The sequence below is a fragment of the Dendrobates tinctorius genome, unplaced genomic scaffold (genome assembly GCF_039654945.1).
Source record: "Dendrobates tinctorius isolate UK_male_01 unplaced genomic scaffold, ASM3965494v1 ptg000187l, whole genome shotgun sequence".
NCBI lineage: Eukaryota > Metazoa > Chordata > Amphibia > Anura > Dendrobatidae > Dendrobates > Dendrobates tinctorius.
In genome coordinates, this window is record NW_027361854.1 from 337,799 (window position 1) to 364,307 (window position 26,509).

The window sequence follows — 26,509 nt, forward strand, 5'->3', positions numbered from 1 at the left end:
CATTGTCACTTTACTCACAGACATACATCCAACTCACAACAATGCTTCAAGTTCAAAGTCATAGATCACAGGGATGATGCATACATTATTAGAAAAGGATGAAGGAAATGATTGAAGACCAGTTTATAGCCTGTCACAAAGAAATTCCACTTGTAGGGCAAACAATATTGATATTTAAATGCCATTTTGGAAATTATGCATATAATTAAATTAATTTACAATAAAAATTGGAGTAAATACATTCCATTATGTATGCTGCCGTGGTCGCAAGTTTCAGGCACCTGATGATTCAGCTCCATATTCAGGGTTAGGGAGTCGGAGAGAAGGAGACGGCTCTAGGTTTGAATGGAGATGTAGATGGTAGAAATGTACAGAATCCAGCCTTGAAAAATATATTTTCTGTTGTTAAAGAGAACCTGTCACGTCATTTTTTTTTTTTTTTTAAACCAGTTATTTTTATTTAGGTTTCAAAAGATTTTAAACAATAAACAGCGGATATCAATATACATGTAGCAATTCACATATCTTGTAGTAATACAATCAAAGCCATCCCCCCCTCCCCCCTCCCCCAATACTCCTTATGCCGGGTATACTTGAGAGTCTTAGCAATCATATCACCGCCATCCAGGCGGACCATATTTTTTCGAAAGTGCTTTCACCATGCCTTCGCCTGTAAATGCTTTCCTCTAAATGCATTACCGTAGGTGTCTGAGCAATAAATTCCCTGTCACGTCATTTTTAGCATCTAAACTGTCCCCAGTGCGTTGGTAGTGATGCAATGTGCATCACAATTTTTTTTTTTGATTAAAAAACGGCGCTGTAATTATGTGCAAAAGACAAATTTATATAGATCGTACTTGCTCATTTAGTCAGGGGTGTGCTTTATTTCGTTCAGTCACGGTTGTCGCCGCCCACACAATTTGAATGATGTTCCCGAGGTTGTGCCGACATCACTCAAATCCGTTTTGAAAAATCCTGCGCTTGCGTAGTGTGTATCATGAAGCCGCGCTTGAGCAGTGTTGATCGGGGAGCTGCACATGCGCTGTAACAAGCGTCTCCCCGCGCATGCGCACTGAAGCTGTGTGTAGTACCCAGCTTCACTGACTGCATGCGGCTGCTCGTCACAGTGCATCAAAATAGGCCCAAAGGCATGGAAGAGATAGAGAAGGGGAGGCATAGTTCTGATTGCCTACCGCAATTCCCATGCCACCATGGTAGCCAGTTTAGACCAGGTCAAAGAGCAGGGAAACTGATGCAACAGAAAGGAAGCTATTAGGTTTGGTGGATTTACATAGAAAATGTAATGGATAAACCATCTCACAATCTGTGAGGACTCTCTGGATACGAACTGAGGGATCTCAAAATTTCAAAATAATTAACATGGAAGCCATAATTGTGGAGTAAACGTGAGGGCTACTCGGGTAGTCAGATAACTTTGTAAAGCCTTAGAGCAACTTGGTATCCATTTTAGCATTTGGTCCTGTTCATGAACAAATGAGAAGAGGCCATCACATGTAGGTGAAATAAAAATAAAACACGTTATGCTCTTGGAGAGTTGCCTACTTTTGACTCCTTGTATTGGTGAGAAACTGGAAGGTGCCCCGAGGGGGGATCCCAATGGCTAAATGTACAATGCTGCTTTTTTTCTTTTTCCTTCATCCAATAATAGAGACATTAGATTGGCTGTGTAACACCAAGTACATAAATAAGATGCCGTCATGAAACATCCTACTAATCTGTGTGAATCAGAATGTCTCATTATGTATTTGGACAAGGTGATCTAAACTCATAACAGCCTAAATGACTTATGGTTTTCCAGCAAGATGTAAAAATTTCCGTACCAAAAAATCTTGTTGGTGGTAGCTCACACGTGCTGGAATTTTCTTTCCTCAAATGCATGGCCATTTTGCAGCAAGATTCATGTGTTAAATGGACATTTGGCTGTGAATTTTGCTATAGATTTACCAAAGATTTCATCCATATACAGTAAATCAATGAAATCTTCAGAGGAAATCTGCCATATAATTGACATAGTGTGGACTGAATTCCCACTACAAATCTGCAGAAATTCCAACATGTGAGAATTCACCTTAGGCAAGGGTTACATGGTGAATTTAAGCCACCTGACAATGTTGGACTACCAGCCGCATGTAATGAAAGTAATATTAGCTCTAAAATAAGACAAATTATGTATAAAGTAAAACTCAGTCACTGTAATGTGAATATTGCTTGAATTGAATATTTCCATTTTCAATAACTAAGAATCGATTGTGTAGACAGGAATCATCTTCGGCGATGTAGCTATGCTGTTTTCGTCAAAAGTACCAGAAGAAATGTCTTACCCAAGAGGTAATGAATACAAGCTGGATTTTATGGGAATAACGAAAAGTTATATGTTTCGGCCTTGGGCCAGTGCCTTCTTCAGCCACTTGTTATTTCAATAACATCCAACTTGTCTTCATTATATCTTTAGAAATACATTTTCTTCTGGTATCGGCAACAAATCCAGAGTATTCTTGCTTCACCAATGGAGTTTGCTGTCTCCGTGGTCGATTCTCTACTCATCCTAGCTTCCATTTGGAAGGACACCATAGGATATCAGCACCGGCGCTGTGCCCATCATTAGCATAACTGATAAAGGTTACTCTTTTTCACCTTCGCTAATATACTCAGCGCCTCTTTTTCCTACTACCATCTCCATTTTGGGGAGTCATCTCCAGTATTCAGCTCACTTTAAATGACTTTACTGTTAGATTTAAAACCAACTCACTCTTTAATTTCACAAAGGGCTTGTGCACAATGAGGCCATTACTAAATTCTGATGCATATCTCTTTGAAAAGTTGCTAAAAGTTTTGTGCAATGCAGAGATATGCAAAAATGTTGCAACTTTTGTCATTCTCACACAAGTTTCATCCAGCGCCGCCAAAATGGGCAGGACGGTCAAGCAACACCACAGCTCATCTAATTCATGATACAATGTGCCGGTCACTATGCCAGAAATCTTACTTCAGCTCCTGACTGGAGTAAGATGTGTGGCAAGGCGCATCGAGGCAAACGCCACTTTTCAGACATGCCTCATTCATTAAGAGTCATGCACTTCTTAATGAATCGGAAGCATCTGACTCTTACATATCCCCTCATGAATTAATCAAGGCCTAAGTTTTTATGAGGATTTTTACGCAGATTCTACTACAAAATCCACATCAGAGATTCTTCAAATAACTTCTCAATAAACTTCCTATTGATATCAATCAGAAAATACATCTATAGTGCATATGATGCTTTTTGTTTTCCGCTTTTTTTTTTTTCACGTATAAAAAGGATGTTTGTGCTTGAAACTTTTTTCCAAAGCAGATTACTGCTTGAACAGAAAAAAACCGTGCAAAGACCACTTTAACAATACCCCAAAAATGCTGTAAGGGTATTTGCACTTGGCGTTCTCAAGACACCAGTGAAACCGCCAAGTTGTCCACATCGTCTTTTTAGCAATATTCGCAGCAGGTTCGCCTCCGGCGTCTTTGCTCTGTACTTTCAAGTATAAAGAGTCGGCGGTTTCCAAACGAAGGCATACAAAGAGTGAACATGTTACTTCTTTTTACTGCTTCAAGGTTTTCGAACCCTGAAGATGTAAAAGAAATGACATAAGATGGAACATGTCTACAGCAATGTCGTTTTAACACTGCTGTGCGCCATGTTCAATTTTTGCAGCGCTTTTTCAGTTTTTCTTTTATATTCCATATTTAACATAGTGGCAGCCTACAAAAGGAATCAGCTGGAAGAATGGACAAGTCACTTCTTTTAGTAGCTTCACAGCTTTCAAAGGCGGAAGCGGTGAAAAGAAGATACAAAAACCATAACGTGCACAGCAGCTTGTTTTGACATTGCTGTGCATATGTTCATTTTTTTTTTTTGGCCTTTTGTTATCACTTTTTCAGGTGGGTTCCAGAAAAAGAGGTTGTGTGCACATACGTTACGGAATGACTTTCATTACTGTGCATTACATGTTGATTATATTTTCTCTGATTGCACCAGTTGTCTCAATAAGTACAAAGCAATGTCGTCGATGTGGGTGGATCAATCCAATGGAACTGTGGGCTGTCCTAGCACTTTACTAGCTGACGAAAAGATCTGAAACTTGATAAATGTTACACGTATGTACTATAGAGTTAAAAAGAAAAAAAAAATTTCAAGGCAAAACTGGTTTCTACTTAAGTGCTGACCTTTCTGTTTACAGACATTTCAGATTTTGATCTAGAGCCTAGTGCCTTGAGAGTGAGTTCTTACCTAGAAGTGTTTTGTATGTAACACAATTTTAGTTGATTAGTTATGAATTCATCCCATCATGCACTATATAAATTGGGCATTCTACGGCAAGGAATCGGATATGTGTGTGCAATTATTCTTATAGTGCAGCTCTCCTTTGTCAGTCCATTCAATGGCCAACTATTCACCACGTATATGCTACAAAATCCTAATAATTAATAATCTCTCTAAATCCAGGCTCCTATAGAAATTTTTAGATACTATCCCAAGCACAACATCAGTTCTGTGCGGCCTTCTTTTTTCTACACTACTCACATTCTTATATCCAGGAGTTTACCACTGCAAACGGTAGGAGTTTGTTTTAAGAGCTTTTTAATAGATGTTTCAAATCTGATTTTGTAGTCAAAATATCAAACTCAACTCAATCTCAGCTACTATTTTGCTATCTAAACCTCAGTTGCCAACAAGTGATGAGTGAAAGTGCTCGGATAAGGTGTTATCCGAGCACAATCTTGTGCTAACCGAATGTCTTTGACGTGCTCGAATAATATGTTCAAGGCCCCGCGGCTGCATGTCTCAAGGCTGTTAGACAGCTGCAACACGTGGGGACTGCCTAACAAACAGGCCATCCCTGCATATGTTGCGGCTGTCAAACAGCCGCGAGACATGCAGGCGCGAGGAGTCGCACATATTTTTCGAGCACGTCGAAGACACTCAGTTAGCACATGAGTATGCTTGGATAACACCTCATCTGAGCACGTTCACTCATCACTATTGTCAGCATGCAGGGCCGGACTGGCCATCTGGCATTTCTGGGAAAGGACCTCTCCGGTCATGGGCGGCCTTGACTGCTATGTTGTTAACAGAATCGGTGTTCTCAAGACACCCATACTGTTAAGAGTTGTGACAGAGCACAAAGTCACGGAGTCTGTCACTTACCCCAGCAGGCCACAGGTATCACTAGAAATCTTGGTCTTGTAGTAAATCTTCCTTTCCTCCATTCAGGGTAATATTAGTAATATATCCCATCTGGTTCTTGGGGACGAGGACAATATTGGTCTTTGTGATTTCAAATGCCAGGACTGAATATCAGCCCCAGTTCGTACCTGCCAGCATGTGATTATTTTCTAAATTTTGACATAATTGTTATCATCTGGAATTATGCATCCAACAGTAATATATTGATAGATCGACTGGCATGGTGTCCGCACTGAATCTGAACATGCCTTTCTCTAGTATCAGGACTACACTGTGACTTTTGGAGTTTACAAATGTTGTGCAAGCAGCAAATTATAAGAAATGTGGTCACATAGAAATCCAGCAGATTTTTGTTGACTCTTGGGGTCTCAGTCACAGCAATTTGGGGGTCTCAACACAATCACAATCACTCATTAGCGGCGACACAGTATCCTGACATTGTGGTTTTGTATGTCAAGCCACTGTGTAGCCCTAGCCTTAGCATGAACCTACTTGGAGGTTTTAGGTTCACATGTTAGATATAACACCTATTTTGGAATATATTTAATAAATCTGCATGCTTAAAAGGGTATACCTGTTACAAGAAGTTATCATCTATCCACAGGGTAGGTGATATCTTCTAGATCGGTCATTATCTGATCCCAGAATCATACCAATCACCAAACAATTGCACCATTTTCCCCCATGTGAATGAAACAGCAGTGTATAATTTTGATTTCTACTCCAATCTCTACACAGGACTTGATGAAACTTGATGAAAGTTGAGTACCGTACTCTGGTTTCTCTGGTGGTCCCATAAAGCATGAATGCAGCAACAGTTGAGTCTGCGCACTGCAGATCCATTCACACTGGGTTAAAAAAAAATGCTCTTTTCTGTGAATCGATGGGGGTCTGGGAAGTTAGACACCTACAAACCACCTACAATATGTGAGTATAGTCTTCCAGAAGCAAATTCTTCATGGTTAACACCTGCTATCAATGTTGCCACCTCAAATATCATAAGATCAGTGAAATATTGTTTAGAAAATCCATTAATCCTACAATATAACCTAAAATCCAGATTTTCCTCCATTTGTCATAGGAATAGAGTTAATAGAAATCCCATTGATTTGTATTTTGAGTATTTTTGGAGCAGAGACTCCCACGATTTCCGGCACCTCTCCTATAATAAATATTCACCTATGAAACATCACTTACCATCTGTTATTGGTTCAAGCAAACAAATGATAAAAGTTATAAAACCTACAATAAATGAGTTGTTGCAAACAAAGTCCACATATGACTAATATCTATCAGAGTGAATTCCGCCAATCTCCTGAGCGATATGCGATAATCAGGGCTCTGATATTGACAGACAACTGTTGCAGAAGACCGGAGTGTACACTATTCTTAGAAGCACAATCCTGGGTAGTGCTGCACATAAAGCTATACGGTTGCAATTTATTTCACACAGTAGATTTACATTCATGCCATAAATAGCATCTATGGAACTAATACGAGTCATCTGTTAATTGTAATACTTTGATTCCTGTACTGCCGGCCTCCTACGATGTATTGCTGGGGGTTATATGAGGTCTTACGGGGTTTTGTTACTTACTCTTTTAAAGTGTGCCAACTCAGTTGCTGTTTAAGGTGCCAGCAATGCCATAATTCACAGCCTCTAATACACATTACAGCCTCCCACTTCCTTTCGGGGCCAGGATCCCCTATATCAGAATCAGATTTCCAAATTTACAGTTCACTGCACCTGTTATGGAAAGAGTATTCAACCGAGTGTAACTTTAAGAGGTGACGTGTGGCAGGTTCATTCACGGCTCACAAAATGTGTTTAATCCTGATATGAGAGAAGATATTCACCACCTCTTCGCTGCTCATACTGTGTCAAAGGATTCTCTTGTCATATGACAGCAAAATAGCCATATAAGGCATAAATACAATTTACAATAATATAAAAAAAAAAATAGACAACTGACTGTGGAAATATAAATGTAAAGTGTATTTCTGCCAAAAATAAAGTACTGTATATCATTTGCAAAAAGAATTTCTAAGAGTTGTCCTCCAGTATCCAGTTTTCCAGTTGCATGATTTATAGATACTTAAATACAGTCATGGCCGAAAATGTTGGCACCGTTGAAATTGTTCCAGAAAAGGAAGTATTTCTTACAGAAAATTATAGCAATTACACATGTTTTGTTATAGACATGTTTATTTCCTTTGTATTGGAACAACACCCAAAAATATCTGGAAAAAAGGCAAATTGTATATAATTTCTCTCAAAACCCCCAAAATGGTCCGGACAAAATTGTTGACACCCTCAACTTAATATTTGGTTGCCCACCCTTTGGAATAAATAACTGCAATCAATTGCTTCTTATAACCATCAACAAGCTTCTTACACGTCTAAACTAGAGGTTTGGGCCACTCTCCTTTTGAAAACTGCTCCCCGTCTCCCATATTTGAAAGCGCCTTCTCCCAACACCAATTTTAAGATCTCTACACAGGGATTTAGATCCAGTGTCATTGATGGCCTCTTTAGAACTCTCCAGTACTTTGTTTCTATCCATTTCTGGGTGTTTTTTTAAGTACCGTATGTTTGGAGTCATTGACCTGATGGAAGACCCAAGATCTAGATCACAAACCCAGCTTTCTAACTCTGGGCACTACAGTGCAAAACATAATCCCTTGGTAATATTCAGATTTTATGATGCTTTGTCAACAAAACAGTGTTAGAGGCAGCAAAACAACCCTATAACATCCGCCATATTTGCCTGTAGGTACTGTGTTCTTTTTTTTTGTAGGCCTCATTCCATTTTGAGTAAAAAGTAGAATGATGTTCTTTAATAAAAACAGCTCTATCTTGGTCTCATCTGTCCACAAGACGATTACCCACCAGGATTTTGGCTTACTCACGTACATTTTGGCCAACTGTAGTCTAGCTTTTTTATGTCTCTGTGTCAACAGTGGTATTCTTCTGCGTGTCTGCCATAGAATTTAATTTCATTCAAATCTAGACAGATAGTTCCCACTGACACAGATGCACCCTGAGTGTGCAGCACAGCTTGAATTTCTTTGGAATTTGATTGGGGCTGCTTATCCACTATCTGGACTATCCTGCGTCGCAACCTATCATCAGTTTTTCTCTGATGTCCACATGCAGGGAGGTTAGCTACAATGCAATGGGTTGTAAACTTCTTAATTATGTTGTTCATCATGGACAAAGGAACATCAATATCTTCTGGAGATGGACTGGTAACCTTAAGATTGTTGATATTTTTCAACAATTTTGGTTCTCAAGTCCTCAGACAGTTCTCTTCTCCTCTTTCTGTTCTACATGCTTAGTGTGGCACACACAGGCACACAATGCAAATATTGAGTCAACTACTCACCTTTTTATCTGGTTTCAGGTGTGATTTTCATATTGCCCACACCTGTTGCTTGCCACAGGTGAGTTTGAACAAGCATCACATGCTTGAAACAAAGCTGTTTACTCACAATTATGGTAAAATTCCAACAATTTTGTCTAGCCCATTTTTGGGGTTTTCTGTGAAATTATGTCCAATTTGCCTTTTTTATGTTTTTTTTTTTGTGCTGTACCAACACAAACAAAGGAAATAAACATATATATAACAAAACGTGTAGTTGCAATAGTTTTCCGGGAGTAATAATTTATCTTCTGGAACAATTTCACTTTCAGCCATGACTGTATATCGTCCCCATAATTATTAAAAATAAGGGACAAGAGCGGGACTAGACCTGAGGAGCAAGTAAGGGTGTCCCTAGCACATAAAAGAAATTAGAAGTAAAGGTCATCAAACATCTCTAACACCTTGGATTCTGGTGGAAAGGAGTTGAGTCCTTGATGAGTTTACTTAAATGTTATCAATCGGCATAATGGCTGGAAGGATTAGTGATGTTTGGCTCTTAAAGGTGTTATCTAGGACTTTAACATTGGTGGCCTATCTTTAAGGGCCTTTTACACATAGCGAGATCGCTAGCGATATCGCTAAAGCATCACCGATTTTGTGATGCAACAGCGATCTCGCCAGTGATCTCACTTTGTGTGACATGTACCTGCGACCGGCCCCCCCGCTGGATATCGCTGATTGTGTTTGAATGTCCCAGGCCATTTTCTGATCGTTGGTGTCCCGCTGGCCGGCATGCATCGCTGTGTTCAGTGCCGACTAGCGACGTTGCAGACCTCATGGACGCAGGTGGAAGTCGTCAGAATCGCTGCAGTGTGACAGGTAACAGCGACCCCCAATGGATTGCTGGATCACAGCTGGGTCGCTGGAGAGAACTGCCTGTTTGGCAGCTCACTAGCGACCATATAGCAATGCACCAGCGATCCTGACCGGGTTGTATCGTTGTCGGGATCGCTGGTGCATCGCTAAATGCAGTGTCGGACTGGGGTGCCAAAGGCCCATCAGTATCATTGACTTTTGGGGGCCCACTTTTCACCTGCATGCAATTACTACACTACCCTCATTCACAAATTTACCTATATCTATAATAATAATAATCTGGGTAGTTTGGTTACTGAATGATGAGAGGCTGCTTTTTTCTGTACAGAGTGAATTATGCCAAGTACTGCCCATCCAGTGGGGGCTGGGGCACCAGATCTGCACAGGGGCCCACCGGTGAAATCCCCTGTTTCCCTATGGGCCAGTCCAAGCCTGACTAAATGTAACGGGACCTTTAGGATCTGATCAGTCTGCATACGACACATGACACCCTGCCGATCAGCTGTTTCCAGTTGTGGCGGTGGCCGGAACTGCTCAGTTACAGAGCTGCACAACTCCATCGACAAAATCGCAAAAGCAGCCAGGTACTGCACATTCACCAACAATTCATCTGCATAGGGGGTGGATGATTGCGCAGTACCCGGCCAGCCACTGTACAGTCGACGGAGCTCTGCTGTGCAGCTGCATAACTGAGAAGTTTAGAAAGTCACTGACATCAGGAACAGACATTGATGGCCTTTCCTAATGATATGCCGTTAATGTCCCAGACAACACCTTTAAAAAGGGAGGTATGAATGGCAGGTGAGCATGATGGTCTTGCTAAAAGGTTTAGAGCTAAGGCACATGAGTTTTAGTTCAAGGAGTGCGCTGGATTGCCCTGAATTGACAGGTCTGTACCTATACGCGCAGGTATAAGGTGACAGGTTCAATTCAAATCTGTACTAAGGGGTTAGCATATGTACACTTTATACACTGAGGGCAATAGAATGTAAGATAGCTGAGCACTCTCTTCCTATGGGATTACTACTGTCATGCAGCTCATACGGGAACCTGAAAGTAGCCACCAAGACAATATGTGATTCGGTATACGTCTAGTGGTATGAATATTATATGACTGATTTGGGGATCCCTCTTCAGTTTGGATTCCCAAACTGCTAACATTGGTACAGAGGTGACAAAACAGGTTTACGTATCCTCATGTTAACGGCAATACCATACTGCTAAAATGAGAAAGGAAATCAAGTTTTAATGAGTCACATGCTATACTGTATATTAATATGAAGGTAAGTGTTCATTGGGCATTCATTAAACCGGGACATGTCCTGGTCAATAGGCTGAAAACGCACCACAATCAATCCCAACTGAATTTGATTGATATCTCTAGTGATCTACAGTTGTGTTCAAAACTTTACATACCCTGGCAGACTTTTTGCTTTCTTTTTGCCATTTTTCAGAGAATATGAATAATAACATGCAACCCTTTTCTCCACTAATGGTTAGTGGTTGGGTGAAGCCATTTATTGTCAAACAACTGTGTTTTCTCTTTTTAAATCATAATAACAATCCAGAACATCCAAATGACCCTGATCAAAAATATACATACCCTGGTGATTTTGGCCTGATAACATGCACACAAGTTGACACAAATGAGTTTGATGACTACTACAGGTAACATCCTCACCTATGACCTGTTTGCTTGTCATCAGTGTGTGTACATGAAAGCTGAGTGAGTTTCTGGGATCCAGACAGACTCTTTCATCTTTCATCCAGCCACTGACTTATCTGGATTGTGAGTCATGGGGAAAGCAAAAGAATGGTCAACGGATCTATGGTAAAAGGTAGTTGAACTGTATAAAACAGGAAATGGATACAAAAAAAATCCAAGGAATTGATAATGCCAGTCAGCAGCGTTTAAACTGTGATTAACAAATGGAAAATCAGGGACTCTGTAAAAACAAAATCATGGTCAAGTAGACCAACAAAAATTTTGTCCACAACTGCCAGGAAAATTGGTCGGGATGCAAAGAAAATCCCACAAATAACATCAAATGAAACACTGGACTCTCTGAAAACTAGCGGTGTGGCTGTTTCAAGATGCAAAAAAAGGAGGCCCTAGAAGAAAAACCTCTCGAACAAGGTAATTTGGAGTGATGAGACCAAAATTGAACTCTGTGGCCACAACCATAAACGTTACATTTGGAGAGAGGTCATCAAGGCCTATGATGAAAGGAACACCATTCCTACTGTAAAGCACAGAGGTGGATCGCTGATGTTTTGGGATGTGTGAGCTACAAAGATACAGGAAACTAGGTCAAAATTGAAGGAAAGATGAATGCAGCATGTTTTCAGCAAATACTCGAGGCAAATTTGCAATCATCAGCCCGGAAGCTGCGCACGGGACGTACTTGTACGTTCCAACATGACAATGATCCAAAACACAAGGCTAAGTCGACCTGTCATTGGCTACAGCAGAACAAAGTGAAGGTTCTGGAGTGGTCATCTCAGTCTCCTGACCTCAATATCATTGAGCCACTCTGGGGAGATCTCAAGCGTGCAGTTCATGCTAGATAGCCCAGGAATTTACAGGAACTGGAGGCTTTTTGCCAAGGAGTGGGCAGCTTTACCATCTGAGAAAATAAAGAACCTCATCCAAAACTACCAATTACTTCAAGCTGTCATTGATGTTAGAGGGCGAAATACACAATGTTAACCCCTTAACCCCCAGGAGCCTTTTTTCGGTTTTGCGTTTTTGTTTCTCACTCCCCTCCTTACTAGAGCCATAACTTTTTTATTTTTCCTTCAATATGGCCATGTGAGGGCTTATTTTTTGTGAGACGAGTTGTACTTTTGAACAACACCATTGGTTTTACCATGTCGTGTACTAGAAAACGGGAAAAAATTCCAAGTGCGGTGAAATTGCAAAAAAGTGCAATCCCACAATTGTTTATTGTTTGGCTTTTTTGCTAGGTTCACTAAATGCTAAAACTGACCTGCCTTTATTATTCTCCAAGTCATTATGAGTTCATAGACACCAAACATGTCTAGGTTCTTTTTTATCTAAGTGGTGAAAAAAAATTCCAAACTTTGCTAAAAAAAAGAAATGAAAAATTTTGCGCCATTTTCCGATACCTGTAGCATCTCCATTTTTCGTGATCTCGGGTCAGGTGAGTGAGAATTTGTGCATGCCGAGCTGATGTTTTTATTGATTCCATTTTGGTGCAAATACAAACTTTTGATCGCCCATTATTGCATTTTAATTTTAACAAAAAAACTTAATTCTGGCGTTTTGAATTTTTTTCTTGCTACACTGTTTAACGATCAGGTTAATCCTTTTTCTTTGATAGATTGGGGGATTCTGAAAGCAGTGATACCAAATATGTGTATGTTGATTTTATTTTTATTGTTTTATATTGAATGGGGAGAAAGGGGGGGTGATTTGAACTTTTATATTTTTTTTATTTTTTTGTATTTTTAAACATTTTTTTTTACTTTTGCCATGCTTCAATAGTCTCCATAGGAGGCTAGAAGCTGGCACAACTCTATCAGCTCAGCTACTTAGAAGTGATGAGCGATTAATTAATGGTTTGCTAGGACCGCCAACCACTGGGTGGCGCTCACAGCAATCCAGCACTGACAACCATAGAGGTCTCCAGGAAACCTCGGGTTGTCCTGCTGATACACCGGTGACCCGCGATCACGTGACGCAGGTCACTGGTGTGTATTTCCCGCCCGATCACGATCCAGCCCCGGCTATTAACTAGTTAAATGCCGCTGCCAAACGCTGACAGCGGCATTTAACTAGCTAGTAGCTGCAGGTGGATCGTGATTCCACCCGTGGCTATTGTGGGAGCATGTCAGCTTTTGAGCACAACTGTATGCAGTCGCATTGTAATGCTAGTCACTACTCAGGGACAGACAGTGAGGCAGAGAAGTCAGATGTTCCGGGGGCAGTACCAAGAGAGCACGTAGAAAATCAAAAGAAAAGACAAAGGCGTAAGTCAGGTAACGGTCCAGGGTGAGAATATACCAGGAGAAAGCATATCAAAGCAAAAGGAGAAGACAAAGTGATAGTCAGAACATGGTCCAAGGGTCAGGCAGCGGAAGATCAGAAACAGGCAAACAGCGTAGCTAAATAGCTTGCACAATGTCCAGAACAGAGAACACCTAGGGAAAGTCCTGCACCTCCCAGTCCCAGATTGCACAGCCGAGCTGCCAATCAAAACGCCGACTGCTCAGCACGCCCATCACAAGATTGGACAGCTAAGCTGTGAATCAAAACGCCAACAGCTTAGCATGCCCATCACAAGATTGAACAGCCAAGCTTTCAATCAAAACACTGACAACTCAGCATGACCCAGTTTCCATAGGACAGCAAAACAATCACTCACTGAGTGGAGGAACTGTGACACATACAACATCCAACCCCCACCACCCACCAATAACACAGCAAGTGCTCTGGATTTAGATAGGATAATGTATGCTAGCAGTAAGTTCTGGAACTGCTTATCGTGGAAATGCTTACTTCTGTTTCCACGCTACCTATGTAGAGATGTTAGCAGTTGGAGGTGGTCAAAACATTTAACAAATTCCCTTTAAACAACGTGAAATGGCAGCCAACTAAAGCCAATACTCCTTCTGCTATTTCTAGAATTTGGGTATCACAACGGAGGAAGAAAAAGACCGGGTTTTCCCATGTATCCACGCTGACCACACAAGGACAGAAATATTCTTCATAGCTTTACTGTGCCGACGCGTTTCGTGGCAGATCTGCCACTTCATCAGGGCCAAAGGGGCCTTTGTGACATTGGTAACTACGGGAGTCTGCAGTGACCACTGATTCCTTTCACATTCTGCAAGGGGTTGTGACTGTTCACAACCTGTAAAGGTGAGTGCACTAACCGTGTATTGTCACCCAAAAAAAAAAATCACATGTGCGCTCTCTTTCCTTAATTTTAGAATTCAGGAAGACATTTTTCTGCAATTCTTTATTCTAGAAGTCTTTCAATCATGTATAACAATAATAATGCTGATCCTAGTGATATAGAAAAGCAAGAAAAAATTCTAAGTTGAGTGCTTTTGGTTCTGTGCACGATCCAGTCAGATCTCATAGGTTCTGTCATGTTCCTATACACTTGATACAAAAATGTGTGGGATATTGCTTTAGAGCCTACTGTTTCCAAAGAGCCCTTTATTCCAATGCTTCAGTGCAAATGTGATTTAGCACTTTCCTAAGGGATCAAAGCCTTTTTTTATTGAGTATATCAAGTTTCCCACCATTGGTTTGCCATGCACATCAGAACAAAGCAGAAGCAAGTAGTGATCCCAGTGCCCCACTTATCATAAGGTCAGACAGCAGGGTATACGCTAGCTATAATGTCATCAGAAAGATTTGCATAGTTTCCTGTTGGCTGCACAACTTGTCCTTACAATTTCCTTCAAAGACTTGTGCTGTTTGCTTTATATCCATTGATGTAATCAAATAAGTCTCATATTTTAGAATTGTGAAATATTCTGCCACCCAGAGTCTATGCCACCCCGGTTCAGTAATGCACCCTCAGATTGAATTTTTCTGTATCATTTAGCATGTGACGGTGAGAACCCACTACCTGTACTTACACATACCTGTGCTTCTATATCGTTCCTAGTCTCCTTTATTTATCTTTCTTAAATTTGGAGCCAAATCCCAGTATGTTTACATACGTTATCACATTGATTTTTCATATTTATTGACTGTGTACCATAAAATTTTGTTACACAGCATAAGCTTCTGTTTCCTGTAGTATCATGGCTATTATTAATTCCAGAACCATGACAGCTTTGACATATCAGTTGTGCAGCGACTCCTAAAACATCCCATTGACTTACAATGGGCAGATTTTTGTACAAGAAGTAGAGCAACAGGAAATCCAAGAAAATGAATACTGACAGTCTGAACAAGAAAAAATAGCACGCATCAATCTAAGCTTAAAGCGGTCATATACACCAGCGCCTAAAGGTGACTATATATTTGTTATTTATAGTCTTCCCACCTGGTGATCCCCAATTTGCCTTTCACTACCTCCTCTGATAAAACTGACATTCTGGTGTTCCTGAGCCAAGATGGCCAACGCAATGGCATGAGCAGTGGTTGGTTAATATTCTTCCTCCCCTGCATCCCGTGGAAGCATGGTTAAGACTTACCATTGCTCTGCATGCCACTTCAGTGGCTATCCTGGATAAATGCAAATTTGAACACTGGTCATAGCGGAAAGTAAACGCCTCCCGCTGCGACCAGTGTTCCAATTTGCCTTCATCCTGGATGGCAACAGGTAGGATGACTATGCATGACAAATATATGATCATTTTCGAATGCCGGGTGGAGGGTCACTTTAAACTGGTCATAAATATTAGACAGCTTTTAGTTGATGGCTACTCCTCCTACAACACAAGCATGCAGAACATTTATATGTTATATACAGTATGGAGAGGAGAACCAACTCGGATCAATGATAACTCAAGATGCAGCGAAGTCACAGGAAGTCAATAGAAGAATAGCTATGGGCAAATCAACAATAAAGTCACTGGAAAAGGTCTTCAAAATCGAGGAACATTTCACTGGAGACAAAAACATGGCTCATTCATAGTTTGGTCTTTTCTGAGGTAGCATACTGGAAGATAAAGAAACAAGGCATGTGCTTGTGTAGCCCATTCACTATCTCCATCCATCCTTCACTCCCTCAAGATGGCTGGACCTTCATTGTAAATACACACCTGTACTTTGTATCTCCCCCACCTCATTGTAGATTGTAAGCTCTCACGAGCAGGGTCATCTCATTTCGTCTTATTTTGCTTCAATTATTGTATTGTTAATGTTGTTACTTATGACTTGTGTTTTAAAACAGTTAAACTGTAAAGCGCTGCGGAATATGTTGGCGCTATATAAATAAAGATTATTATTATTATTATATTATTATTAGAAGAATAATCAAAGCCTTCAAAATTTTGTGCTGGATAAGGATTGTCACAGTTCCACCTCACAGGGTGTCTGGGATGCAGTTACTGACAGCTCGGCCGTTCAGTCTGGTACAGGGGCGTGCTGAAGCTGCCAGTACTTTGATTGACAGCATGGCAATCCAGTCTGGTTCAGGGGCATGCTGAGCTGTCAGTGTGTTTATTAACAGCTCGACTAGCCAATCTGTGACTGGGAGGCGTCAGCAGTCTCCAGTTGTTCACTATTCCGGGTAATGGCCATGCCTACTTAACTGAGCAGCTTCTTCCAGACCACTGCCAGACATATATTCATCTTGTGAGGTTTGTGCTCTGTGCTTTCCTGTGCCTTGAGTTCTATATGCTTGATCTGTTGCCAGACCTTAGACTTTGTTCTGACTATCCGCCTGTTTTACCCCTTCAGCACTGATCCGTTATCCTCCCGGTATTCTGACCTTGGAACGTTACCTGACTACGCGTTTGTCTCTTCCTTCTGTTTATGACGTACCCTCCTGGCTTCTGACCTTAGACTCCCTGACCACTCTGACTCACGGCTTAGCCGTGAGAAGTGACTAGCGTCACAGATGTTATCAATACCATGGATGGCAAAAAGAACAAACAAATCAATTTTGGAACAATTCAAGCCAGACACTAGAGAAGGATATCATGGTTAGAAGAATAGAGGGAACAAGGCAAAGGTAAAGACTAGCAACCCAGTTGTTTGATACCATCAAGATAATGGTGGCGAAGACCCTGGTGGACCTATTTAGGCTTGAACAAGATCGAACTTCCTACAGACCCGTACATCCATCAAGTCGCCATGGCTTGAGATCGAGTCGAAGGCAGTTTTTATAAAAAAGTTCTCACCTCTGCACACAGGCTGCAGTAAAGGTTATGCAAATGTCATGCAAAGGTTAATGATTTCATGATGCCCCTTCAGAAAGTTAGCATTTTTTCAATACCTTAGAGATATGGGTACAAATATATATTTCCATATCTACATTCATAAATACATAGCAGCAGGTGCCTAAAACCAAAAAGTCTTCAGATATAGCAGTCTACATTTAATGCCAGAATATACCTCAAATCCGAGCCCTTAAGTCTCTGGAGATCCATCAACCAAAAGAGAGTGCATGGCCCAAGGTCACAGAAAACATCTAGTCGGCTTCAAACCTGTTCCACCTGCTACATAAAGGCGTCTATGACTGCAGCTTAGACCAGTAACTGAAGGGCAATAGAAATGCAATCTTGTTCTAGGGCAATGGCACTTGTCATCCAGATTCCAATAATGCAGAAGGTAAATGCTGCAAATAGAGTAATAAAACTGTAAAGACCTACAAGTAAAATGTCAACAACTGAAACGACTGCCTCCACAATTGGCTTATAAGGTGCATAACAGGTTTTAACACCATGCCAATATTTCAATATTGTAGTCTACATGATATAAAGGTCTAGGTAATTACGCCATGAGAGCTGTGATTGCATCTGTCCTTCACTCATATGATAGACAAGGAGCTGTTATTAAATTGGGACAAGGCTCACAGTATTGTACTATGCTGAAACAATAATGGACTATTCTGCGGTGTCCTGTATGCCCTTGAATGGAAGAGTGGTTATTTTTGGAATTTTGGAATATTCACTCTTGTATTTTGGATGTTGATCCAACACAGTTAATAACAGTATGGGCTAACAACTCCTCATTAATTTGGCTCAGCCTTATTTTGTATATACAGGACGTGATAACATGGCATTGACTATTTTCATCTAAATATATACTAAGTAACAAACTTTGTATGTAAGCAAATCAGAAAAAAATATATCTAATTCACTTATTGCATAAAATATTATATGCTCTCTTCAAAAACTTAATATATATAATTCCAGGTAACACTTTTAACTCTTATTACCATTAAAGACATAGCAAAACTAAAAAATGATTACACTGATGACACCTAGGATAAAGGAACATGATGCCTGAAATAGTGATGCAAAACTGCAGAAAAAAAATGAACATAATGCACAGCAATGTAACAAAAACATTGCTGTGCACATGCTCAGTTATTTGTTACTTGCGCTAAACACTTCAGAGTTTGGAAACAATGAAGCAGTTAAAAAAGTAGCATGTTCATTCTTCAGGCTGCTATGTTTGGAAAACACTCGCTCTTTATAGTTGTGAGTACAGACCTAAACCACTGCAAAAAAACGATGGCAAAACTGCCAAAGAAGCCTCTTGAAAAAATAAAATGCTGTCTTTTTCATGATGTGACTTTGCTTAGGAAATCCGAATAAAGACATTTGCACAGCACACTGAGTTAATTGTGGAGACTTTGGATTGGAAATGGAGATGAGCTGGCGTGCTCAGATAAGGTGTTATCTAAGCATGCTCGTGTGCCTGCTAATACAGTATCTTTGGCGTGCTCGAAAAACAAGTTAGAGTCGCAATGGCTGCATATCTCGCGGCTGTTGGACAGGCTGTTGCCTGTTTGTTAGGCAATCCCTGCATGTGTTGCGGCTGTGGAAACATGCAGCCAGGGCGACTCGGATATAGTATTTGCACACGAGTGTGCATGAATAACACGCTCGCTCATCACTAATTGGAAACTCTGCAGAGACTCTCCAAATCTTCCTCAAAAATGCAGAAATCCTCAAAAAAAACTTGGGAGTTTCTGCTCAGTTTCTGCTCCAAAAAGAAGCAAAAAAAAAAAAGGAGGACCCGATTCACCAAAGCTTTCACACCAGAATTCTGTCATAAAAGCTTGGAAAAGTGCCTTCATTTTGCGACTTTTGGCATGTGCACCCAGTTTCTCCCAGCCTCACTGAAATGGGCAGAGCTGGAGCGGGACGAGGACACGGCAGATGCGTAACGCCACACCCCGTCTAATTCCAACGAAATGTGGCATTCCCTACAATGGAAAATTCAGTCCAGTACCTGACTGAGATTTCTGGCTTTGGGCATGGAGGCGCGCATTACTTGTCAGACGCCCCAGATTTATGAAGAGGTGTTCCTCCTTTCATGAATCAGGAGCGTCTGACTCCAGTTTGCCAGTACGCCCCCTCTTCAAGACCGGTGTGAACATCATCTAGGCCCACTGACTATTGTCAATGGGTCTCAACTTTGGCAGGAAATGCACCATATTTTAACACATTTTAATACCAATTCTAGCATCTAATTTACGACCTATTCGTTATGTATTTAGGCACTTCTTGTGCCTCATTTGACAAGGTGATGTCTTATGAGACAAAAAGGGGAACATGGGTCAAATTGTGCAAAAAATATTCCCCCCCAGAGGAAGTAATGACATATTACTAGGTAGCTGGATATTCACTGAGAACGAAGGGACCACATCTTTAAGTAAAGGGCTTGTCCACAATTGGAGACAATGTATTATTTTTTTTTACTCGCTTGCATGTCATTGGGGCTAAAGATAATTTTTTCAATAGGAATTAAATAAAAAATTTGCAGCTTTTGCTTTCTACGTCCTCCGTGTTGCATTGGCTATTGTTGGCTGCAGAATGAGTTAACTGAGAATCCATCAGTCAGACAGCTGTCATGGCCTGAGAGAGTGTTTGTACATTTTTTAATATATCTATTTGTGAGCGCCTCTCAACTTTTTATGACCACAGATCACATCAAAGTTAATTGACTAAGACAACAAAAAGCTCTAGAAAAGCAAAACGGTGCACAATTAAAGCAATTACACCCAATGGCAAAAAAATATATTTGGCCCCAAATATAGGCATTTAAAGGGGGTTGTGTCACAAATAAAAATATACTTTAATCAACAGATCTTGGAATAATAATACTTTCCACCATTGGATGTGTTTAAAAAAAATGTTCCTGTGCTGAGATAATCTTATAGATGTGCCCCTGATGTGACCGTACACAAGAACATGGAATGATCATACCACAGCACCTGGGCAGGGGAGGAAGGAAAAGAGAGGATACAGACAGGACAGCCGGGGATCACAGCTGATTCTTTTTGTGAGTAAAACATTTCCCTGCCTGTTTTTAAAAAAAACTTCTTTCCTAAAAGAAAGAATCATCTGTGATCCCCAGCTGTCCTGTCTGTATACTCTTTTCCTTCCTCCCCTGCCCAGGAGCTGTGGTATGATCAGACCATGTCCCTGTATGGTCAGACACAGCCATTACACTGGGGCACATTTATGGGATTATCTCAGGAAAGAAACATTTTTTCAAACACATCCAATTGTGGAGTTTATTTTTATTCCAAGATCTGATGATTAAAATATACTTTTGTTCGTGGCACAGCCCCTTTAAGTAAAAAAAATCCCCAAAGGTGAACAGTCCCTTTAAGCGGTGCACCTCCATCACAAATTCTCCCTGCAGCGCATCGGTCCTCTCCATTCACTGTGCAAGGTAGTACACGGTCCTTTTGTCTCGTCGTTCTGGGAGTCCGTTTTTTTCAGAACCCCCTCTACCACAACTGACCATAAGCCATATTCCTTGCGTTATGACATCATTTCTTAGCATGGGACTTGCTATTGATAAATCCGCCCTGGCTGAAAAGCAGTAAATGAATAAAAGATCACTTTGGGAAAGCTGACTGCCATAAAACTATAATGAAACAGCGGAGAACAAGGAGCAAAAGATGGTATAAGGATAAAATAATCAGTCAATTTTATTAATCAATATACAAAATACATCCCCTCCCCACAAAATGGAAACAACCTAGCAAAAAATCGCATGTGTAACCCTGTGTCTAAAGTCCTAAGTCCCATATATGATCATTAAGTCCAGTGACTAATATCCTCTTGATAAAGCGGTCTTGCGGTGCTGGAAAACGCGCGTTGGGGGTACACTGCCTGGCCTTCCTCCTCCCTTTTCATCTATCGGTAAGCTCCCATGGGTGACTGACCTCTTAGGGGGTATAGTGTTACTAATTTTTGAGCTCCTGGTGGATTGCTCTTGGAGATATGTTGGTGTTTTTCTAGTTCCCTATTGTGTCTTGGAGCTTCCTATATTCCCTGTTTAGTCACTGGACATAATGATCATACATGGGACTTAGGACTTTAGACACAGGGATACACATGGGATTTTTCGCTAGGTTGTTTCCATTCTGTGGGAGGGGATGGCCTTTTTGGGTGTATGGTCTCTGCACTTGATTGGCACTTTAGGCTGTGTGCCCACGTTGTGCTTTTGTAAGCGTTTCCGCAGCGTTTGAGCTGGATCAGACGCTGCAGAAACGCTTAAAAGAGGCTTCCAATTAATGCATTTTTGGCTTTTTGTGCCAAAGCATGCGTTTTTAAGCGCTTAGAAAATGCTTAGCGGCTAAAAGCGCAGCATGCTCATTATCTTCTGCATAGCTGAGCGTTTTTAGCCATTTCCAATGTTCCCAGAAACTGCGTGGAAAAAAAACACATCAAAAACGCGCGGTTTTTGTTCAAAAATCACGCAAAAAAACATGCAGAAATAAAACGCGCGGTTTCTGGGGAGGAGTCCGGTTTTCTAAACATTTAAAAACGCTAACGTGGGCACACAGCCTTATTGTATGTATTTTGTACATTGAGTAATAAAATTGACTGATGATTTATACCATCTTTTGCTCCTTTTCTCCGCTGTTTCATTATGTTATTGGAGTAGATGTAGTTTGTTGGGGAGGCGGTTGGTACTATCCACAACCTCCTTGACATTGGAACATGTTTTTAGGATTTCTGTTGCTGCCATAAAACCAGAACTTATTTGCACCATAAATGCTTTGCATAAGAAATACACAGGTAAACAGATGATGTTTCAGAAAATCTCATACCTGGCACTTTGCTGACATATAATATGTTCAGATTCACAAGCGATACAACAAACTCACGGACATAATCCTGATAGAAGTGCCTCCCTATTAAGTTCTTGGAAAAGATGCCAAACCTTAATGGTAGTAAACCTGTAATCTTAAGGTGGCCAAACACATATAAAGAAGGTCATCCAAACCTGCTGATTTCGACGGGAGAAGACAGTTATTCTATGGGTTTAGGGGTATCCTGACTTTTCCTTAACATTATCTATGTATTACGCATGTTCGACCTCAACATGCCCAATCTTTTGCTCTCATTAGCGATAAGCTGATGCTATAGGTGAATTACCATAAAAAAAACACGTGCATGCTTCGCCAAACTGAGCAAGCATGTGTATTAGGTCAAAACAGCCATACAAAGGAGCATGACCAGCGCTACCCCCACATGGGCCACCACCAGCACTTGGCTGGAACAAATCAGCCCTCACTGAAATCCTGCATATGACTTAACTCAATGATGCACTTGTTGTACACCACTGTCCAAGGCCACATAGTAAAAGGACAGGACTCGTGCAGCCAGAACCCGGCAGGAGGCGGTTTATCAATATGTTATGTATGTCGGCCTCTCTCTAAGCAATAAGGAATGAAGGAAATGAAGGTTTTGTAGTACTGGGCTTTCTGGAATATCTGCTCTTCAAGACACCAAAGAGCTTTTCTATCAAGTATTTCAGTCTACAACTGGTGGCCCCAAACACATCGCTGACCATGATAGAACAGAACAAGGAAAAAACTAACAAAGAAATAAAGACATTTATTATATAAAATATGCATCAAAGTCTCCAGTTGTATGTACTATTCTCACTAAAACAGGTCTCACCAATATCACAGAATACATCGAATAAAATATCACTGACATATTCCAAATATTCCCAAGGATCAACTGTATTTCTGCGGGAAAACTCTGCGGGGGACGTGTGCCCCGATCTATATCTATACAGAAAATGCACCTGAAAGGTTTATATCCCATTATACACAAGTACTGCACGTCAGATCTGATGTGTCTGGTACATAAGGAAAGTGTGTGATAGAGGATAGATAATTAGATGCAGTAACTGCAAAACATATATGAAAAAGGCACAGCTGCACCCTGTGAATGCCGAGACATATGATATCAATGGAAATAAAAACTTCCAAATGCTCTGTCCCTCAGCAAGATGTACATTGACATCATATGTCTAATCTTGGCATTCACAGGGTGCTGCTGTGCCTTTTTCATATATGCTTTGCAGTTACTGCAGCTTGCACCTATTCACACTTAGGAGGTGCTGGTCAGGTTTTTTGTATAGATAGATAGCCTTTTCTTGAAAAAGGCTCACACACAGAACCGAAACGTTGCAAACAAATAGGCCATTAAACTAGCTTATTTTTTAGATATACACAAAAATGATGGTGTGCGGCTTCTTTAATTTTTCTAATACAAGGACTGGTATGTACCTGTGAAGCCTTGCACCCAACTATTGCTATTGTTCAGGTGCTGCTCTCTGCTCAATTTTTTCTAGAAGGATAGATATTAGATAGATAGACATAGACAGATACATAGATGATAGATATGGGATAGATAGATAGATAGATAGATAGATAGATAGATAGATGATAGATATGAGATAGAGAGACAGATAGATGGGATTGTCACATCATGTAATCATTACCTCACAGATACTGAATAGTGTTGATGGGTACTACAGATCCCAGCATGCCTTGTACTGTTCAGAATTTAGACCACATGCAAAATTTAGAGAAAGGGTAATTTAATAATAACCTTAGTATTGGGATAGTGGTTACAGCTGCTTGGTCCAACAGATCAGAACAAAACAGATTGCTTTTAACAAACAACAATATATTCTTACAAGGTGGTTTATTCAGGGGTTTTTATATATAGCTCCGTATATATCAGATTTCTCGGCGGCAGTGACAGGTGCAGTATATATGTGCAGTGTATATATATATACTCCTCTGCTCCAGCGATCGTCAGGTGCAGTATATGTGCAGTATACAGTATATATATATACACTCCTCTGCTCCAGCGATCGTCAGGTGCAGTATATATGTGCAGTATATATACTCCTCTGCTCCAGCGATCGTCAGGTGCAGTATATATGTGCAGTATATATATATATATATACTCCTCTGCTCCAGCGATCGTCAGGTGCAGTATATATATGTGCAGTATATATATACTCCTCTGCTCCAGCGATCGTCAGGTGCAGTATATATATATATACTCCTCTGCTCCAGCGATCGTCAGGTGCAGTATATATGTGCAGTATATATATATATACTCCTCTGCTCCAGCGATCGTCAGGTGCAGTATATATATATATACTCCTCTGCTCCAGCGATCGTCAGGTGCAGTATATATATACTCCTCTGCTCCAGCGATCGTCAGGTGCAGTATATAAATGTGCAGTATATATATATATACTCCTCTGCTCCAGCGATCGTCAGGTGCAGTATATATGTGCAGTATATATATATATACTCCTCTGCTCCAGCGATCGTCAGGTGCAGTATATATATACTCCTCTGCTCCAGCGATCGTCAGGTGCAGTATATATATGTGCAGTATATATATATATACTCCTCTGCTCCAGCGATCGTCAGGTGCAGTATATATGTGCAGTATATATATATATACTCCTCTGCTCCAGCGATCGTCAGGTGCAGTATATATATATATACTCCTCTGCTCCAGCGATCGTCAGGTGCAGTATATATATACTCCTCTGCTCCAGCGATCGTCAGGTGCAGTATATATATGTGCAGTATATATATATATACTCCTCTGCTCCAGCGATCGTCAGGTGCAGTATATATATACTCCTCTGCTCCAGCGATCGTCAGGTGCAGTATATATATACTCCTCTGCTCCAGCGATCGTCAGGTGCAGTATATATATATATATATATATATATACTCCTCTGCTCCAGCGATCGTCAGGTGCAGTATATATATATATACTCCTCTGCTCCAGCGATCGTCAGGTGCAGTATATATATACTCCTCTGCTCCAGCGATCGTCAGGTGCAGTATATATATATATATATATATATATACTCCTCTGCTCCAGCGATCGTCCTGTGCTCGCTCACCTGCCACCTCCGTGCCCCAGCACACATCACAGCCTGCACCTTTAAGACACACCTTCCGATACTGCCTCACACAATGCTGCTGGGTCACAGGAGCAAATTGCGAAAACAATCGCAGGCAAAGTGTGAGAGGAGAGAACAGGTTCCACTGGCACAGCGCGCTCCCGCCGGCTCTGCCCACTCGTGCCCACGGCAGGTCACTGCGCGCTCCCTCCTCACACACTGGCCACAACTCCTAGTCACTGGTGACTGTGGGGGGAAATGTCGCTTACCGTTCTGCCCGGTGACAAGCTCCACGACAAGATACAGGAGAAAGAAGAGAGCCCATCTCCGCGCCAAACGCTCCATCCCTGACACTGACAGCGGGGCGGTGAGGGTTAAAAGTGACCTGTGGACATGACACGCGTGGAGCAGAAGAGCCGCGTGTACAGCAGTGTGGTGTCCTGGTAGGCAGCCCGGTACAGAGCCCGGTACAGAGCGCGGCGGCGGCGGCGGCCGGGACACAGCGCAGAATGTGACAGCACTTATCTCCTCCACATTCCTCATCCCAGAGAAAGTCGCTCAGGCCACGCCCACAGCTCTCCTGATTGGCTGGGAGCAGACAGGGGCTTGAACTCGCAGCTCTAGCCTGCTGCCCGCACTACCTGCGTGACGTCACCAGGTGCAGCTGCGCGTATTGCCCCAGAACAGGTACCGGCTCCGCACTGTGCGCCCGGTGACGTCACAGCGCGGGAAAACTTATAGCAAAGGAGCCAGCGACCCAAGAGTTGCGAATTACAGAAAAGAATTAGACACAAGTATAACAAATGAATGAAAAATACTAGAAACAAGACAAACATGAACAAATGCAATAGTGCATCAATCACTATGGGCCCAATTCTTCATTTGTGACTTATTAAAGTCACCATTTTTTTGACATGTGGTATTTCTTGACTTTTTTGCACCAAATTATTCACAAGTCCACAGATGGTCCAAGAATTTGGAGCAAAATAATAAATGCTCTTTAGTTCTGTGTCTTTAATACTTTTCTTTGCGACTTTTCAGCACTAGAAGTCGCAAATCCTTTAAAAAAGTGCCAAATTGAAAACTCCTCAAGAAATCCTGCTCCGGGGGACTGTGGTGAGGTGCAAACAATGCAACATGTGGTAACAGTCACATTTCATAAAT

The 26,509-nt window shown here is 41.2% G+C and overlaps 1 protein-coding gene across 1 annotated transcript in view; it reads right to left on the reverse strand.

Annotated features, from left to right (window-relative positions):
- The window catches only part of ERBB3 (erb-b2 receptor tyrosine kinase 3), an 87,642-nt gene extending 61,713 nt beyond the window's left edge, over window positions 1–25,929 (reverse strand). Inside the window, exon 1 of the mRNA XM_073552188.1 lies at window positions 25,615–25,929. Within this exon, the coding sequence (XP_073408289.1) occupies window positions 25,615–25,888 (274 nt within the window). The 5' untranslated portion in view covers window positions 25,889–25,929. The remainder of the gene's footprint in view (window positions 1–25,614) is intronic.
- Between the last annotated feature and the right edge of the window lie 580 nt (window positions 25,930–26,509).